Genomic DNA, 19,628 nt, shown 5'->3' on the forward strand with positions numbered 1-19,628 from the left:
ATTAACCTCGTGTCTCCCCCGCATCTCCCCATGTCTCCCTCCGTTGCGCTGCATATCTCCCGATGTCTCTCTCTTTGGTAACTCTGCACATGCCCATGATTCTCCACATCTGCGCCTCCCCGCTTCTCCTCACGTGTCTCCGCATCTCTTTCTCCCCGTATCTCCCTGCGTCTCGTCCTATCTCCCCGTGTCTCCCCACATCTCCTTGCGTCTCCTCGCATTTCAACGTGTCTCCATTCTCCCCGCATCTTCTCGTGTCTTCTCCCGCGTACCTGAGGCCAGGGCTGCAGCGTCGGCCGCCCCTTGTCCTGGAAGAGCGCGGTGAGCGCCCCCTTCTGCTTCGTGGCGATCATGCGCTGCATCTCTCCCGTCTCTTCCCCCTCCCGCTCCAGCCGCTGTAACCACGGCACCAACCGTCAGTTGTGGCGTGGTTGTGGTGCGGTTGTGCCACTCCTGGCACTGCGAGCATGGTTGTGTGCCGCTGTGGTGGTCGCGCTGCAAGCGTAGTTGTGCCGTGGTTGTATTGTGGTTGCGTTGTGGTTGTGCCGCACCTGGCACTGTGCGCATGGCTCTGCGGTGCTGTGGAACTCCGGCGCCGAGGGGAAGTAACCGCGCAGTTTGTGCCAAACCTCGGCCGAGACGAGGCGGCGCTCGCCCTCCCGCGTGCTCAACCCTCCTGGTACAAAGGTAAAGACAAAGACCCCCCGTACATCCTTTCATGGGCTGTTGGGGCAAGTTCTGCTCGTGAGCAGCACCTATGAAGGCCCGCAAGGCACACGAGGTGGGGTGAAGTCTGGCCAGCACCACGCCCGGTCGCCTTTGTCGCACCATTGTCGATGTTTCCACACCGCACCAGGTACACGTTTAAGGCTGAGTAGACCTAGGGGAGGCCCAGGACCGGTTCAAATAATCGTCACTGTCATTGGTAGAGAGCGAGAATCGAACTCGGACTGTCGGGTTCATAGCACAATGCGCCAACCGCTACACTCCCCATGTGTGCCTGGGTGTGTGTGTACACAGACACACACGAGTACATACACATAGGAATAATACAAAGACAAAGATCCCCTATATAGCCTTTTAACAGACTGTTAGAGCAAGTGCTGTTCGCGAGCACCTATGGAGGCCGGCATGTTACACGAGGAGGTGGGTGGCCAGCACGAAGCCCGGCCGTTTTTGTCTCTCCAGCAGCGAGGTTTCTACACACCGCACCAGGTACCAATTTGTGGCTGAGTTGACCTAGGGGAGGACCGCTTCAGACAATCATCACTGGCGTTGACCGTGAGCGGGAATCGAACTCGGGTCGCCGGGTTCGTAGCGCAGCGCGCCGCTAACCGTTGCACTACCGCTCCTCGCAGAGCACATGTACCTTCAAGGGGCTCCACATGTCGCAAGCATAGACACTCGTGCACACAAACACACGCACGCGAGAACACACGCGCACGGCATCACATGCATGCACAGACACATGGAGGTGGGGACGAGCGGCTGGGACTGCCCGGAGCGGCCACCCTCACCGTGTGGACACAGGACCTCGTCGTTGAATCCACCATCCTCCTCCGCGGACGACCGGGCCGTCCTCGCGCCTGCAGGAACTGGGGAAGGAGGGGGGGGGAGGTGGGTGTCGGAATGGGGGGGGGGGTCAAGATGGTACAAGCCATGAATAGGGCCCCCACCCTGTCCAGGTTTCCTCCCCATATTATTGATAATTGATTACGATCGTTTACCCGGGAAAGCCTCACCGAGTCTCAACTCTTTTCCAGGAGGGTCCTGCCAAGTTTTCGCAGAAGGTGGGGGTGGTGTTGGAGGGGTGGGTGACGATGTTGACATGCGTAATCCGAATTTGCCGGTGCTTTGTCAGCAGTAGGAAGAGGTTTTTTGGGTTCGATCGCGTAAATATGAATGTCTTTAAACCCGCCACCACCCAACACAGAACATGCCAACGTTCACGTGACAAACCTTACTGACTGGCTGTCGGGTAGTGGCGGGTTTAACGACACATTGATATTTACGCGATCTAACTCAAAAGACCTCTATTGTGGATAATATTCGTCGTGAAAGCCCCACCACGTCGTGTTAAACTGGGAAGTTGTTTTGGCCGTTATCGGTTACAACTTATGGCGTTCACTTGGGCTATGGGAGGAAACCAGCAGAGGAATCCCATGCAGAACAGGAGGAGGGAGATACGAACTCCGCAAGTAAAGGCGTCCCGAGTCGTGAATCGGACTCAGCTCCCGCCCGCTGTGGATGTGCGATTGTCACATTTATTTTGCCGAACCAGGTTGAGAACTCAAGAGACAAGGAACGGAGTCTCATTTGCAACAGCGGCCCGGGTCACCAAAATGACAAAGGCAAAACGAACCAGGTAAAGGTTCGGCAAATGAAGCAAATACAAATCGGAGCAGGAACAACCGCGTGGACGCGCGAGAAATAGAAAATATCGCGCAGACGTAAATCGAAGTTGAATTACAATGAATGTGCCGTCTCAGGCTACTTTGAGACCGATCGTACAAACATTGATTTGGCGATTCTGCGTTGGCGGTGGTTGCGCGAACACAAATAACAAAAACCAAGTCCACACATTCGTCAATAACAACACAGGGTGTGTGTGGTCTGAAGGCAGTGTTCTTCACTCATTTTCAGAGGGGGGGGGGAGGCACTTTCGCCGATAAGACATCACTGGTGCGAGAGCCGCCACGCACATTATTTGAAACCGTTGGGGTTTGACAGCAGCACGATGATGATGATGGGGGTGTTTTCACTCTTTGTGTATTGTTGGGGGGGGGGCGCACCGTCAGGAGCCGCACTAAACGCCACCAGGGGCCTTGCAATGAAGGGCACTGGATAGCAATGAAGGACACTGGGTAAAAACGATTCGGGGCAACGACCGTTATTCGCAGTGCATACAGAGGCCAGAGAGGTACAGCCGACAACACAATTATGAAACTAGGTTACCGAAGCATTAAACAAACGGTACACGGGGTGACCGATGCACTGTGTAAATACTAAAATGTAAACGGACGAGGATATACGTCACATGCAAGCGATGTTACCATGGAGGTAAGCGTTACCGCCACCCGTGGCCGCGAGTGGCCGTGTCCGTGGTGATGGGTGGGGCGACGCTCACCGCTCTCCGCCGGCTCCGGCTCCGCCTCGTCGCTGCTCCGCTCCCCGCCCCCGTTGCTCGGCTTGGACTCCTCCTCCTTGTCCTCGAACTGACCAATCACGAGCAGCCGCCAGCTCCGCAGGGACACCTTGCCCACCCAGAATGACTCGCTGCGCGCCAGGAGCAATCCGACACGTGCGCGCAAACGCACGATCGCACAAATCGCTCGTATGGCCCTGAAACTTCGATCGCACAACCGTAACACTCGCTGCGAGAACACACACATTCCCGTGTGTATACTACACGTACAATCCATGTTTAAACACACGCAATGTACACACACTGTGAGAGTACACGGACGGATACTGATTTCAATCTAGATTGAAAACTCATTTCTTTAAGAACTGCTTTTTGTGTTTAGTTTGTTGTCCTTCCTCCGCACCTCCGATTAGCACGGTTGGCTACGTACGGTGCGAAAGAAATTCAATATACACACAGAGTACACACACACACCCACCCACCATAAACTGAGTAAACAAATACACTCGCCTTCCACTGGTATACCGAGGGACCGTGTGTAAGTGCGCGCAGGTATGCGGCGTGCGTGTGCACGCACGCACGGGCACGCACCCGGGAGGCAGGGAGCTCTTGAGCAGGGTGCCGACAGTGCGATAGTCGTCGCTGAGTCGGCTCTTGAGCTGCAGCACCCGGCAGCGCTCCACCACACAGTCGCGGCACAGCGACGCTTCTGGTGCGGCACACACGGTGCACATGGTGACGCAAGAAGACACACGGATATACACAGTAACACGCGTGTACATGTGGGGACATGCACGGATACCAACGGTAAACACAAGGCTTGCACAGTAACACAAGGGGACAGAGGCGTTATACAGAGTAGCGCACAGGTACAAGACAAAGATCACCACGTAGCGTCTTAACAGCCTGTAGGAGCAAGTGCTGTTAAACGAGCACCTATGAAGGCCGACACGGCACAAAAGAGGGTGGGTGGCCAGCACCACGCCCGGCCGGCCTTTGTCTTACACACCGCACCAGGTATTCATTTAAGGCCGAGTCGACCTCGGGGAGGCCCATGACCGATTCAGATAATCGTCACTGGTGTTGGCCGCGAGCGGGAATCGAACTCGGGTCGCCGGGCTCATAGGGCAGCTGCACTATCGGCACAAGTACAAAGCCAAAGATCCCCCAGTATAGCCTTAACCGACTGTTGGGGCAAGTGCTGTTAGCGAGCACCTACGAGGCACAGGTACACACACGGACACATACGCATGCCCACGTGCGTGCGCGCGCGTACCAGTGAGTCGCGGGCCGCCCCCGTACTTGTGGTACAGGGCGTTGGCGGCGCCACGGCTGATCCTCTTGACGCTGCCCACGTGGTGCGGCGAGAGGGCGCCGTGCGTGCACACGAACGCGGCGTTGTCGAGCGCACGCACGCACGCGCTGTCCGTCAGCCACTGCCGCAGCCACGCCGTCCCCACAAACTCAAACTCGCTCGCTGCGTGCGGGGGGGGGGGGGAGGGGCACGGTGTGGGGGGGCACGGGGGGGGGGGCGACAGAAGGGGATGTGGGCGCACAGGGGAAACCATGGGGACGCAATGTGGAGCATTAGTTGGGCGGTGGGATGTAGTGGTGTGTAGTGGTGTATGCGTAGCGGCATATTGTTTGCCGTGGTGAGGTGGTGTGTAATGGTGTTGTGTAGTGGTGTTGGCGTTGAGTGGTGTATTGGGAGCGGTGGCGCAGCGCGCTACGAACCCGGGTGACCCGAGTTCGATTCCTGTTAAATGGCCAACACCAGTGACGGATTCTCCCAACCAGTCCTGGGCCTCCCCCGAGGTCGACTGGGGCTCAATGAGTGCCTGGTGCGGTGTGTAAACAGCGCCACCAGGGAGACAAAGGCGGCCAGGCGTGGTGCCTTCAAAGGTGCTACTCGCTCACAGCACTTGCTCAAAAAGTCTATTATGGCGATACGGGGAATCTTATAATAGTGTAAGTGTAGCGGTGCGTCCTTTGCTGCGGTGTAGTGGTGTGTAGTGGTGTGTTGTGGTGTGTTGTGTTGGTATGTTGGTGTATAGTGTTGGTCATGGTGCAGCAGGGTGTAGTGGTTTAGCGGTGTGTTAGTAGTGTAACGGGGTGTAGTGGTGTAGTGGTGTAGCGGCATAGTGGGGTGGTAGTGGTGTAGCGGTGTAGTGGTGTAGTGGGGTGTAGTGGGGTGTAGTGGTGTAGTGCTGTAGTGGTATAGTGCTGTAGTGGTGTAGTGGGGTGTAGTGGCATAGCGGGGTGTCGTGGCGTAGCGGGGTGTAGCGGGGTGTCGAGTTCCCGGGCGAGGTCACCCTCCGGGTCTCACCGTTGTCCGCCGGCAGCAGGGCGTAGAGGCTGCGCACCTCCGAGTGTTTGGCACGACCCTCGGCAATGCTCTGCTGCCGCATGGCGCTCATTTCCTCGCACCACTCCTCAAACGCGCGGTTGTCTGCCCGCACCTTCTCCGCCAGCCACTCTGACCCGGAGACACAAGCAACCCCCCCCCACCACCACCAACGTGCAGCCGTACGGGCAGATGAGCGTCAGAGCCAGCGAGAGCCAGCGTGCACGAGTGTGCGACCGTGTAAGCGTGCGTGCGCCAATGAGTGTGGGACCAAAGTGTGTGAGCGTGAGCAAGTGTGTGCGAGTGAGTGTGTGAGCGAGTGTGTGCGAGTGAGTGTGCGACCGTGTGCGTGAGAGTGTGTAAGCGTGCGTGCGCCAATGAGTGTGAGACCGAGTGTGTGAGCGTGAGCGAGTGTGTGCGAGTGAGTGTGCGACGAGCACGTGAGAGCGAGCGTGCGTGAGTTGTTTCCGAGTGAGCGAGTGAGTTTATAAGTGAGCGAGTGAATTTATAAGCAACTGAACGAGCGAGCGAGCGAGCGAGAGTGAGTTCACACCGGGCAGCGTGGTGTCCTGTGCGGTGGGCGTGGGCTCTCCGCGCACGGTGTACACCAGCGAGTACGCGTTGCGCGATGAGTGAACGCCGCGCATGCACTTGGGTCTCCGCCCCACCGAGCGAGACGGCTCTGTGGGGCGAGGGGACGGGAGGGCGGACAGGCAACCACATCAGACCCACGTCAGGGGTGGACTTTCCACGTTCCCCTGGCGGGGCCCAGTTGAACCACGCTCTTGGATAATAATCGTCGTCGTCTTCGTCGCAAACCGTGGAACATATACCGACTCCATGCCCGAAGCAGGAATACGAGATACGAGGGAGGCAACATCACAGTGATGGACTCCGCTACCCACAACGCTATTATCTGTTTCTTTAACATCAGCCATACAAAGAGGATCATCACCGTCATCAGCGGCAGCAGCAGCAGCACACTGCTACAGGATAAAAGGCAGTCCCACCCGCCCCACCATGCCTGCACCGTTGAATCTAAATGGTCAACGCTCACACACTTGCTATACTGCCATCTCCTAGCCCACCCCTAGGGCCTGCATACGACGGCTTCGTGCACTGACAAAGTTCTCGGCCTCTGAAGTGCCGAATTTGCAGAGGGCGCTTCGTCATGAGGGCGCTCTCGGTCGAGTTTCCGGGTTGTGCCGTTGTCGTTGTTTTGCTGGGAGCTCCTGTATCAGCCCCCTCCCCAACCACCCGCCGAAACGTCGGACATCGTGCCAAACCAGCAAGCGCAACCGTAAATTATATCAAAGGCAAAAATCCACCCCCTATAGCCTTGGGGCAAGGGTTGTTCACGAGCAGCACCTATGAAGGGCGACACGTCACACGAGGGGGTGGGTGGCCAACATCACGCCCGGCCGCCTTTGTCTCCCCAGTGCTAATGTTTACACACCGTACCAGGCACTCATTTGAGGCTGGGTTGATCTAGGGGAGGCCCAGGACCGGTTCAGATAATCGTCACTGGTGTTGGCCGTGAGCGGGAATCGAACCCGGGTCGCCAGGTTCATAGCGCAGCGCGCTAACCGCTGCACCACCGCTCCCCACTACACACGCACGGCAGGGTCCTGGAGCCGCCGGGGTCCTCGGGGTCCTACGGAAAGGGGCGGGGAGGGGGGGGGGGGGTCACCTACCGAGGTCATCCTCGGCGCCCAGCAGCAGGTGCCTGCCTTCGACGCGCTCGATCTCGTCATCGTTGAACTTGTGCCACTCGCCCGTGCGCGCGTCGCGGATGTGCGCGATGTAGTGGCCCGAGTAGGCGCTCACCCCGCGGTGGATGAGCACCGCGCTCAGCTCGTACTCACCCTCGCCGCCTGGGCACGAGGGTCCACACGAGGTGGGAGACAGCGCGGCCGTGAGGGTGGCCCGGTGGAGCAGGGTGCGTGCGTGCGTGCGTGTGTCCGTGGGGAGCGCAGTGTGGCCGTGAGCACGCTGCTCCACGAACCCAGCAACCACGGCCACCAACGCCTGCGACAATTATCTGAACCGGTCCTAGGCATCCCCTAGGTCAACTCAGCCTTAAATCAGTATCTGGCGCAATGTGATGCTGGCCACCCACCCCCTCGTGTGCCGTGCCGGCCTTCATAGGTGCTGTTCGCAAACAACACTTGCCCCAACGGTCGGTTAAGGCTACACGGGGGATATCTGTCTTTGTTATTGTGTGAAGGCTCATGATGGACGCCACTGGGTAGTCGGAGGCAGTCGCTCTACAGCAAGGGCAGAGGAGTGATGCTCACAACAACGAGCGGAGCGCCGGGAGGATAAAATGCAGCAAGTTGGCACAGCAGGGGGTACAGCTGGTGGACCTGCCAGTCATCTCAGTCGGTCAACCCATGACACCTGGGCCTGTCCCATGACCTCCTGCCAGCAGCGAGAGCCTTCCACACTTCACGCGAGCGAAAAATGCACCTAGCCTGGCACAAGCGCTGTGGTCACACGACTGTCAATTAATGGCGAATGGCAGCTGTTGTTTTTTGTGTGTGTGTGTGTGTGTGTCGGGGGCCTCCTCACTGCCATGCTGCAGGTATGGCCTCATGTCCAGCGTCTCCGGGAAGCTCAGGTACGAGTTGAGCTTCTTCTTGTGCCCGGTTTGCCTGCACAAAGACAAAGATCCCCCGTATAGCCTGTAACAGTCGGTTGGGGCAAGTGCTGTTAGCGAGCACCTATAAAGGCCGACATGGCACACGAGGGGCTGGGTAGCCAACACCACGCCCGGCCGCCTTTGTCTCCCCAGTCGACCTAGCGGAGACCCAGGACCGGTTCAGATAATCGTCACTGGTGTTGGCCGTGCGTGGGAATCGAACTCGGGTCACCGGGTTCGTAGCGCAGCGCGCTAACCGCGACACTGTGCGCGTCCGTGCCTGCGCACACACACACAGCCACCCATGAACACACGCTCTGGCACGAGCAGTCGCGTGCAGATGTGCCAGCCCGTGTACAGGTGTGGACATGCACCGGTGCTGGTCACCCACCCCCCTCGTGTGCTCGCTAAGAGCACTTGTCCCCAACTGTGCGTTTAGGCTATTCGGGGGATCTTCGTCTGGTCACGTGCGTGTGTCCGTGGCGTGTGTACGCAGGTTGGCGAGCGCCGCCGTGTGCGATGCCAGTTGAGTCACTTGCGGTGTGATGTTTCAGCACTGGGATGTTTTGGCCGGAATCAGTTGCACTAAGTCTTTTTTTTTAGCTCAGGGAGGAAATCGGAGATCCCGTAGGAAACCCACGTAGAGGAGAGAACTTACAAACTCCGCAACAGTGTGACCACTGCGCAACCCTGCGGTGTGCCCCAGGTGTGCTGCAGTGTGCCCAGGTGTGCCCAGGTGAGCCCAGGTGTGCTGCCGTGAGTCCAGGTGCGCTGCGGTGTGCCGCGGTGGACTTCGGTGAGCCCAGGTGCGCTGCCGTGAGTCCAGGTTTGCTGCAGTGTGCCCAGGTGTGCCCAGGTGTGCCCAGGTGTGCTGCAGTGTGCCCAGGTGTGTCTAGGTGTGTCAGTGTGTGCCCAGGTGTGCCCATGTGTGCCCAGGTGTGAGCGCGTGTGGGGGAGAGCGCACCGGTCGAACACAAAGCGCAGGAGCTGCAGGTTGAGGGTGCGGGGAAGGCCGAGGAGTTGAATGCGGCGCGACGCCGTCTGCTTCACCTGGCAGCGGCCGCACAGGTAGCGGTTCTCTCCCTCCAGCTTCTCCTCCTGCACCCCACGCGACACACCACGACATGATGCCCAGCAGCGCAGCACGCTTGGCATGGCCCACCGTGTCCCACGCTGCAGCCCAGTGCTACGTCACTGATGATGCGCCATCACGCCGCGAAATTCCGTCGCTCCACATGTGACGAAAGATTCTCTCACGCAGACGTACGCCGCACTCGCACGCAGACAAAGACGAAGATCCCCTGCCCCCGTCTAGCCTCAACAGACTTTTGGGGCAAGTGCTGCACAGTACACAAGGGAGTGGGTGGCCAGGAAGACGCCCGCCGGCCTTTGTCTGCCCAGTGGTGATGTTCTACGCACCACAACAGGTACTCAAGTGAGGACCAGTCGACATAAGAGAGGCCAAGGACCGATTCAGACACTCATCACCGATGATGGCCGCGAGCGGGAATCGAACTCGGGTTGCCGGGTTTGTAGCACAGTGCGATAACCGCTGCGTCACTGCCCCCACACACTCTCACAAAGACGAAGATCCCCCGTATAGCCTTTAACACACTGTTGGGGCAAGTGCTGTTAGCCAGCACCTCTGAAAGCCAGAACGGTACAGGAGGGGGTGGGTGGTCAGCACCACACCCGGTCGTCTTTATCTCCCCAATAGCGATGTTGACATAATGCACCAGGTACTCATTTGAGGCTGAGTCTACTTAAGGGAAGAAGCCCAGGACTGGTTAAAACATTCTCCACTGTTATTGGTCGTGAGCAGGAATTTAATTCGGGTCGCCAAGTTCGTAGTGCAGCACGCTAATCGCTACACTCTCACCACCCCGCAAACGCACTCTCACACACACTGACACACACGCAGATAGGCTCACCATGGCTACACCAAAGTTCCCCAGTATAGCCTTAACAGACTGTTGGGGCAAGTGCTGTTAGCGAGCACCTATGAAGGCCGGCACGGAACACGAATTGGTGAGGTGGCCAGTACCACGCCCGGCCGCCTTTGTCTCCCTAGTGGCAATGTTTACACACACGCACACAGATAGCAAACACACAGATAGAGAAACACCGCCGCACACCTTGAGGAACTCATCAAGGCAGTCCGTCAGCTGTTTGTGACCCTGGATGTTGAGGTCAAGCTCCAGGAACCGCGCCGGGCGCCTCGACTCGTGCCCACACGCACCGCACCTGGCACCGCACGCAAGGACACACGCGCACACACGTGCACACACGCGCACTTCAATTCAACTTTGAAAGGGCTGTTTGTTACTGGCTGTTTGACGTTTTGAACATTTTGGCCTTCGGAACTTGCACGGCGACGTACGGAACCCGCACGGCGGCGTACATAGCTCACGTGGTGACGTCCGTAACTCTCGTGCTGACGTACGCCACTCACGTGGTGACGTACGCGTACTGCCCGCAGAACTCGCTCTGCACCAGGTCGCGCACGCGGGAGTCGCGCTGCCGGCTCAGGGCGTCCTCCAGCAGCGCCATGAGCAGCTTCGAGAACTCCTGCGCGTCCTGGGGTGGAAACAGGGGGGGGGGCAGGTGACGTGTCTGGAGGTCGGGCGTTGGCTTGGTGCCGCTGTGAAGCGGGCTGTGCCGTGCGCCATGCGCCGCGAGCGGTGGAATCGCTATCGAGCGTGCAAGGCCGTGCGACTGCACCGGTGGCCCACACGGTCCGAGCGGGGGATGGGGGGGGGGAGCTTAGGTGCAAGTGGAACTAATTGGGACAAGGGGGGTGGGGGGGAGCCCCCCCCCTCTTTGCATTCTTGGCACCAAGGCCCAAGCCAACCAACCACGCTCTGCCTGGCTCTCTGCGCCGTGTGCTGGGCACCGGCGCCGTGCTCTGTCTGCTGCGCCGCATGTGGCTCTGCTCCGTGCGCGTCAAGGGCCCCACCCCCCATCCCGGGGGGGTAGCCCCCGCGCCCCTCCCCCCCCACCTGCTGCTGGGCGGTGTCGAGTCCGAGGGCACGGATGAAGGGCGAGGGGTCGAGGTAGCGGCGCTCGCTCTCCTGCAGCAGCGCAAAGAGAAGCTGCAGGTGCTCGCACACGCCGCCCTGCTCCCCTCCTGCACGCACGTACGCACACGCACGGGGACAAAGGTGCCCCGGTTACCCTGAGAAGCCTGTCGGGGCAAGTGCTGTTAGCGAGTAGCACCTATCAAAGGCTGGCAAGACACGCGAGGTGGTGGGAGGCCAACACCACCGTGCCTGACCGCCTTTGCCTCCAAAGTGGCGATGTTTAGGCATAGCAGCAGGGACTCGTGTGAGGCTGAGTCGACCAAGGTGAATGTTTGGCTATTGCCAGTTACATCATTGTATAGTTTCCTTTTTCTTTACTATAGGACACCAGAGCACCCAGAGGAAACCCATGTAAAACAGAGCAGAACATCTAAACGCCACTCAGAAAGGCATCCGGGTCAGGAATTGAACCCAAGTGCTTCTTGTTGTGAAGCTGGAGTGTCACCACTCCCCCACCACCCTACCGCCCTTCAATCTCATACACACACCGCACACTCGTGTTGTACAAATACAAAGATCCCCCGTACAGCTTTAACAGACTGTTGGGGCAAGTGCTGTTTGCGAGGACCTATGAAGGCCGGCACAGCACACGAGGGGGTGGGTGGCCAGCACCACGCCAGGCCGCCTTTGTCTCCCCAGTGGCGATGTTATCTACACGCCGCACCAGGAACTTATTGAGGTTGACTCGACTTCGGGGAGGCCAATAACTGGATCAAACAATCGTCACTGGTGTTGGCCGTGAATCGAGTTCGGGTGGCCGGGTTCATAGCACAGCGTGCTAACCCCAACGCTACCGCTCCCCATGCATACAAGTGTAGTGACATCGCGGGATGTCACTGTGCAGTGCCGGCCCTAGAGGGGCCCGGCGTGCGGTGTAGCGACATCGCGGACACCACGTGGTGTGGGTGCAGTACCGGCCCTAGAGGGGATCGGTGAGCGCTGGTTGATAGCGCTGGATGGCACCACGCTTGGCATGCAGGATAGGGTGGGGGAGTGCCGGCCGTAGGAATGAGGTTACTAAAGGCCGTGGCACTCTGGTTGACCCGAGAGGACACTTGACCAGTTAAGTCTACAAAAGGGCCCAAGTGGGGGCTAGGGTTGGTCACGTGGTCGGGGTCCAGATCCTTCCCGAGGATTCTGGAAGGTGGTCGTGGCCAAGGGTGGAGCCGGCCACGCCGCAGAGAATAGAAGCCGGGTCCCCAGTGGGACCGGCATTGTTCTTTATCCTGAAGAAACCTTCGTCTACGTTCTACCGAGTCTCCAACACGTGGATCTGGACCCGTTGTAACTAGTATAGTTAGCCTGGTGGTCACCCCCATAGGTTGTTATTCTGTTATGGGGAAGTTACCCCGTGTGTTGGATTTGAATAAATGTGTTGCCTCCACGTCTACGTCTGAACTCACTACACATACATACAGTTGCTCACCCACTCAGATACAATTAAGGTTGAAAGCGTCGATGCATTAGTCCGTCCATCTGTTAGTAGCATGACGTCATGATAACTCTCGCCAAGTTGATCCGATACGAACAAAACTCTCGTGTCAAGTCTCGCTGCTATTCGAGACTCAGCGTGGAGGAAACCGGTACATTTAATCAGAGCATCATCACCAAAAATTTGGGGGCGACAAAGCAGAGCTAAAATTACTTCTTGCAAACAAGCAAATTAATGTTACCCTGACAGCTCCCGAGCTGCTCGTTAAATACCTCCGTGAACGAACAAATGTTGCGAGGTTTTTACATAATGCATGCGCGTATGCATGATTTTTCTCCAACGTAGTTTTCTCAGCAAAGGAGCACTCAGGCCAGGACTCAAAGACTGGGTTCGTACCTACAAGAGTCGGGTTCACCACTCACTCATACAGCCACAGGCGTCCACTACTCAGAGAGACACGCGTGTCCACCACTTACTCGTACAGCCACAGGTGTCCACCGCTCAAACTGCTGTCACCTGCCGGGTTGCTGGAGTCTGTGGCGCCTTGGGGCATCGTGGAGGCGGAGGAAGTGATTGTCGTCCTGTCAGTGGTTTCACTCTCCGTAGTCACCCCATCCTTGGTGGTGATGCTGGTGGCGGCGGCGGTGGTGGTGGTGGAGCAGGAGGTAGTCGTCCCCGCGTGGGTGGAGGGGGAGTCTGGGCGGTAGAGGTAGAGCAGCTGGCGGAAGCGGTGGTTGTGGAACCACACCTGCAGGAAAGTGTTCACGTAGCACGTCGCCCCCAGGTTCTTGAGCCCCACGAACGAGTTCTGTTGGGGTGGTGGACAATTGCAAGGGGGGAAGAGGTGGGGGGTGGATGATCAACTATTGTCTTGGCAAGCACGCAGGAGGTGCTCTGGAGAGATGGAGATGAGTGGATGTAACTTGGGTGTGAGCTGTGGACGCAGGGAGTGGTAGACTCGGAAGGCATATGGGGAGTGGAGGATATGAGGAGTGTTGGATACAGGTAAGCAGGGGACTCAGGTATATGGTGGACATGAGGTGGGCACGGGGAGCGGCGGCACGGGGAGCGGCGGGCACGGGGAGCGGCGAAACGAGGAGCGGCGGGCACGGGGAGCGGTGGGCACAGAGTGGTAAACACAGCAAGCGGTGGACACAGGAATCGGTGGACACAGGGAGCAGTGGATACAGGGACACAGGGAGCGGTGGACACGGAGTGGTGGACACGGAGCGGTGGACACGGAGCGGTGGACATGGAGGCTGCGCGACTCAGGAGGAGGGCACCTTGGCACGGCGTTCCGTAGCTGGATCGTCCACCTGGTGGAAGGCCTCCTCATTGAGGTCGCCCAGCCATGCTTGCTCGCCCAGCCCCACCAGGCAGTTGGGGTTCCCCTTGCAGTTCCTCCTGTGCAGAGGGCATCCCACAGGGTTACATGAGTCAGGGCACTGGAGTAGTGGGCACGGTTTGGAGACGTCTGGAAGGGGATTATATTTCGGAGTCCACGCAACAGTGGGACCCTCCGGGAAGTCGCCGCAACCCTCCGGGAAAGTTCAGCGAACCGTGGGAAGCGAGTGTCATCCCAAATCACCACGAGGACCTCAGCAGCGTCCCTCACCACCACCGCCACCACCACCACCGCCACCGCTTGAAATCGCGTAGCAAGCCCTGCAGATCCACTCGCGTAACCTTCAACAATGCAACTTCGACCCTGATGATTCAATGAAGCTTGGAGAGCCCAACGGAGATCACAAGAAGTCACAAACACCTCGTGGGACGACGTGGAAGATCCGCGAAGCGTCTGGGGCCACAACCCAAACTCGCATCTGCTGCACAAATCATGGCAGCAGATTGTGGATACTTGACGCACAAAGTGTCAATTTAAAGACTCCGGCATTAGGGGTCCCTGTATTAAGGGTAAGGGGACAGACTTAGTATTGGGTGTCTCTGTGTTAGGGGTTCATAACTTAAAGGTATGGTTGGGAGTAATGTATTGTAGTATTAAAGGTCCTAGTATATGGGTCCCAGTATATGGGTCCCAGGAATACGAAATGTGGGTTAAGGGGGTTAGAAAAGGGGTCTCTGCACGGGGGGAACCTGGGCTAAAGAGCAAGCGGGATGATACATCATTAGAGGTCCACATGTTTTGATTTAGGGAATCGTGAGGCGATACATGAACAGTAGGATACGGAGTTCCTGTGTCGGAGTTAAGGGGGTCGGGCTTTGCAATGGGATTAGGGGTTCCTGTTTTCTGGGTTTGGGGGATAGGGCTCGCATTGGGGGTCTCTGGGTTTATCAATAGGATTCGGAGTTCCTGTATCAGAGTTAAGGGGGTCGGGCTTTGCAATGGTATTAGGGGTTCCTGTTACCTGGGTTTGGGGGATAGGGCTCGCACTGGGGGTCTCTGGGTGTATCAATAGGATTCGGGGTTACTGTATCGGAGTTTGTGGATAGGGCTCGCATTAGTGGAGGAGTGGGGGGGGGGGGTCGGGGGCTAGCAATAAGATTAGGGGTTCCCATATTGGGAATAGAGGGGGGCTATGGCACTGGGATAAGGCTGAGCGAGGGGATAGGGGATGGGGGGGTGGTTACGAGGGGATAATCGCGAGAAGTCCCCGGGTCACGGCGACGATGAGCGGACAGTGGGGGGGAGTGGGGGGGGTTGACCATCGGTGAGGGGACAGCCCTTAGCGGAGGCCTCTCCTCACCGGGGGCCGCCCGAGGCGCAGGGCGGCAGCGCGAGGCGGTAGGCGAGGTGCAGGTGCGCGGGCCCCACGGCCTCGGGCCCCACGCTCGCGGCCCAGGCCCAGCCGCGGTCGCCCGCGGTGCCGCGGGAGGCCCGCGCCTTAGGCCCCATCGCTCGCTGGGGCCGCGGTCGATTCGCGACTCTCGTTTAATAATTCCGATTCGATTCGATGCCCGTCGAGGGATGCACGTGGATGTGGGAGGTGGGGGGGGGGGAATCGGAAGGATGAATCGGATGTCGATTCGGGTCGGGTTTGCGGGTTGTAACGCACGGGATGAATCGAATGAAGTCGTTTGTTGTGACGGAGAATCGATTCCTCTGATGTGGTCGTGTGGGGTCGTTCCTGCCCCTTGAGTTTGTCGAAACGATTTGTAACAGATTCTGAGCCATAGTTCGATTTATACATCGATTTGTTGCAACTGCTGTGGGGATAGGGGGGAGTGTCGATATCTGATCTGCATAGCAGTAAACCCGTGCGGTTTAGCCGTATTCTTGCACAGGGAAATTGAGTAACTTTTTTGTGTTTGTTGTAGTACAGAGTTAGACTGATGGCCTTAATCTAAGTTGTCTTGTGGTTGTTGTTGTTGTTTGACTTGCATCCCACTGGGATTTTTGCACACAGCGTTGGTGTACGGTGATTTTTTCTGCAATATTTTGCTGTCTTTTCTTGGATTTTATGTTTGCACTTAGTCACATATTCACTTTAAGATGTTTTTTGTTCATGTTTTTGTTTGTTGCGGTTGCACCCGATTCAAGAGCCGAATGGCTCACAGGGCTATACCTAATAAATGAACTTGAACTACTCCCTTGTGATGGAGCTTTGTAGGATGAACGTTGAGATTTATAAAGGGGCACCACGGGGTGACCACTAAGGGGTGAATTGGTCTGTAATCAGGTAGGGCACTGATAAGCTATCCATTTAAAAGGCCATTGCAATGGGCGCTCGTCGATTCGTGATTCGATGGATATCGCCAAAGTCAGAACCGGTCCTAGACCTTTGGGGGCCCTAAGCAAAATTTGGTTGGAGGCCCCTTTGATGTATGATTTTTTTCACCCACTAGCTAGCAGTGACTCTAGGGGGCCCTCTGCTGGCCACGGGGCCCTTTGCAATTGCAAGGGTCGCTTAGTGGCTGGGCCGGCTCTTGCCAAAGTTATTCCATTCCGTCTCAGCTCAGGTTCAAAATCGGGACGAGCTGACGACGATTCGATCGAAAGTTAAAGTCTGGAGGGGAATTCGCCGAATGCACTGAATCTCATGCGTAATCGATTCGAGATGCCAACGCCTGTACGTAGCGTGCACGCGTGCATCATGAATCTAGTGCGGGGCCTGTAGCGTATGTGAAAAGGGTCCCTAAATAAATAAAAACAATGATTAAAACACACATGTTTTTATTTTATATTTAAAGCTTTTGTGACTACAGGGATTAATATTATTGGTTCTTTCGGTAAAGTCACGTAGAAGGGAAATAATAAAAAATAATAAAGTAATTTTTAATTTTGTATTTGATTGTTTCCTTTTTATTATTTTATTATTTCCATTTTACGTGACTTACCGAAAGAACCAAGAATACACATGTTTTACTTGCATAGTAAAGTAATAGTATTTTTTCATTTGGGGCCGTCCATAAATGACGTCACGCAGACATTTGTGACGATGTGTGACAATGGGGGGTGGGGGGTGTTTGAGAAAGGTGACGTCACGTCAAAATGCGCAACTTTAAATAAATATAGACAACACGTTCTACTTAATTAAATATACTTTGTAATAAATGTTTTCTCCTACAACATCAGAGTGCAGCGCCACATTAAATACGCACTACAATGACAATAGTTTAAAGCGATTTGAAGCATGTTTTATTTTTGGGGGGGGGGGGGGCAGAGCTTTGTGTCGTCATATTTGAGGGGGGGGTCTGACTCATTGTGACGTCGTGTGACGAAGGGGGGGAGGTCAAAAATCGTCCACAATAGCGTGACGTCATTTATGGACGACCCCAAAGCTCGCCACGCTCTCCCCGGCCAACTCGCTTGCCCTGCTGGGCCCTTATCAGTGCCCTACCCTATTACAGACCAATTCACCCCTTAGTGGTCACCCCGTTGCCCCTTATAAGTCTCAACGTGCACCCTACAAAGTCCCATTACAAGGAAGAAACACAAGCACACAGACACAATTGTGTTTGCCCATATAAATGAAACGGCTGTACGTCGTATGGACTTGGAAACTCTATTTCCCTGCACAAGAATCCGGGGTGAACCGTGTGAGTTGACAGCTTTGGTTTTGCGGCTTTTCATCAAGGATCTTAAAGCGCTGTACAGGACACAGCAGCAGCAGCAGCAGACACCACGCACAACAATAATATTATTAATACATTTTAATAATCATTTACTAAATGAACTAAACGTTGAATAAGTTTAATAAGGCCTACCTCCCAGACCTTTCAGACAGTGTCTCATTATCACACACGCGTGGGTGTGCGTGTGTGTGTCTGCGTGTGTGTGCGCGTGTGTGTGTGTGCGTGTGTGTGCGCGTGTGTGTGCGCGTGTGTGTGCGTGTGTGTCTGCGTGTGTGTGCGCGTGTGTGTGTGTGCGTGTGTGTTTGTGCATGGGGAGCGGTGGTGTAGCGGTTAGCGCGCTGCGCTATGAACCTGGCGACCTGGGTTCCATTCTCGTTCACGGCCAACACCGGTGACGATTATCTGAACCGGTCCCGGCCTCCCCTAGGTCGACTCAGCCTCAAATGAGTACCTGGTGCGGTCTGTAAACATTACCACTAGGGAGACAAAGGCGGTCGGGCGTGGTGCTGGCCACCCACCCCCTCGTGTACCGTTTCGGCTTTCAAAGGTGCTCGCTAACAGCACTTGCCCCTATAGTCTGTTATGGCTATACGGGGGATCTTTGTCTTTGTGTTGAACTGCTTTCTCACCCTACGTAGCCATCCGTGCTAATCGGAGGTGCCGGCGATGGGCGTATGGGGAGGCTGCTGCCCCCGCTCTCGACTCAGACTCCCGCGTGCTGCCAAGTTCCATGAACAAGAGGACATACAGTCTATACATACAGTCTATACATACAGTCTATACACACAGTCTATACATACAGTCTATACATACAGTCTATACATACAGTCTATACAAATACTGTAGTCAACAACCATGAACTCATCAATTGTTGTTTTACCATTATCATTGTGGTTGGTATGAAAACACATTATATGATCGAGACAATGAGCATTTAGTAGTATTTAACACAATAAGTGTTTGTATATATAGGGGCGATGTCTCTAATCCACGACACCGTTACCGAATTCTGCTCTGGCCCATGGAATCTCCCTCTCCCCTAAGCCCCCCCCCCCCCCCTTTTGCCGTCAAGTTCCTGCCCCTGTTCAAGTCCACGACCACGTGTCAATAACGCCATTGCCCATGAAGTCAGTCTCTTTCTCTCTTGTCTGGCGGCTGCACTGCACGTGTCTGTCTGTCTGCCCGTGACCCCACGCTGTGGTGGCTGCCAGGGGTGGGTGGATCACCGCGCAGATGTCGCGAAACTCCATTCCTGTGGGCATCGCAGGCGCGCCCGATAACTCTGGCTCGCCAGTAGAAGGGGGGCGAGCCACGGTGGCCAGGAGATGTTAACTCCCTCGCCTGGTGTACAGGAGGTCGTGGGTTTGATCTCGACCCTGACGCCTGCTGCTGTATATTTGGAGTTTTCGGTGTCTCTCTCTCATCATCATCACGGTGATTTTCCCCCGGGTCCTCCGGGTTTTCCCCTCCGCATTTAGAACCAACAGCATCACGCGTTTAGAGTCTTCGGCTGCTGTAGTTTTCCACGTGACGATAAGCCACTTCGTTGAGCTATTGTTTATGATCGCCAGGTCGAATCTGAAGATGGGCTGCGCATGCTCGGTGGGCCTTACCTGGTAAGATGACATTGAATATGTGGAACTTACCCGTTCAATCTGCGCGTGAAAGTGTTACTCTTAGGTTTTTTAGGTAAAGTCACGTAGGTGAAAAATATAATAACAATTAATAAAAGTAATAATAGAAATTCAATAGTAAATCACGACGTTTCGGAGGCAACACAAGTCTCCGTCATCAGGTGGGACCGTCACAGCTAGATTTACTGTATCAAGTGAGGCAGAGATTCCAAGATGCAAGTTCTTAAATGCAAGTTAAGGGGGGAGGAAGGGGGGAGGGGCTTATCTGAATGTGGTAGCCAATGAATGGAACGTATTGGGGGGGGGGGGGGCTAAAAG

The 19,628-nt window shown here is 56.1% G+C and overlaps 1 protein-coding gene across 6 annotated transcripts in view; it reads right to left on the reverse strand.

Moving 5' to 3' along the window:
- Nucleotides 1–15,528, reverse strand: part of USP48 (ubiquitin specific peptidase 48) — a 38,386-nt gene extending 22,858 nt beyond the window's left edge. For 5 of the 6 annotated variants that reach the window (XM_078873353.1, XM_078873351.1, XM_078873349.1 and 2 more), the window contains exons 1-17: nucleotides 15,348–15,528; nucleotides 13,926–14,046; nucleotides 13,159–13,450; nucleotides 11,130–11,257; nucleotides 10,583–10,707; nucleotides 10,266–10,374; nucleotides 9,095–9,228; nucleotides 8,061–8,143; nucleotides 7,184–7,363; nucleotides 6,043–6,171; nucleotides 5,472–5,621; nucleotides 4,422–4,622; nucleotides 3,737–3,854; nucleotides 3,128–3,276; nucleotides 1,518–1,595; nucleotides 552–676; nucleotides 273–395 (exon numbers count right to left, since the gene is read on the reverse strand). In XM_078873353.1, the coding sequence (XP_078729479.1) occupies nucleotides 273–395; nucleotides 552–676; nucleotides 1,518–1,595; nucleotides 3,128–3,276; nucleotides 3,737–3,854; nucleotides 4,422–4,622; nucleotides 5,472–5,621; nucleotides 6,043–6,171; nucleotides 7,184–7,363; nucleotides 8,061–8,143; nucleotides 9,095–9,228; nucleotides 10,266–10,374; nucleotides 10,583–10,707; nucleotides 11,130–11,257; nucleotides 13,159–13,450; nucleotides 13,926–14,046; nucleotides 15,348–15,496 (2,394 nt within the window). In that variant the 5' untranslated portion in view covers nucleotides 15,497–15,528. The remainder of the gene's footprint in view (nucleotides 1–272; nucleotides 396–551; nucleotides 677–1,517; nucleotides 1,596–3,127; nucleotides 3,277–3,736; nucleotides 3,855–4,421; nucleotides 4,623–5,471; nucleotides 5,622–6,042; nucleotides 6,172–7,183; nucleotides 7,364–8,060; nucleotides 8,144–9,094; nucleotides 9,229–10,265; nucleotides 10,375–10,582; nucleotides 10,708–11,129; nucleotides 11,258–13,158; nucleotides 13,451–13,925; nucleotides 14,047–15,347) is intronic. The other variant, XM_078873350.1, reaches the window with a different exon arrangement.
- Between the last annotated feature and the right edge of the window lie 4,100 nt (nucleotides 15,529–19,628).

Source organism: Lampetra fluviatilis, chromosome 36 (genome assembly GCF_964198595.1).
Source record: "Lampetra fluviatilis chromosome 36, kcLamFluv1.1, whole genome shotgun sequence".
Taxonomy (NCBI): Eukaryota; Metazoa; Chordata; class Hyperoartia; order Petromyzontiformes; family Petromyzontidae; genus Lampetra; species Lampetra fluviatilis.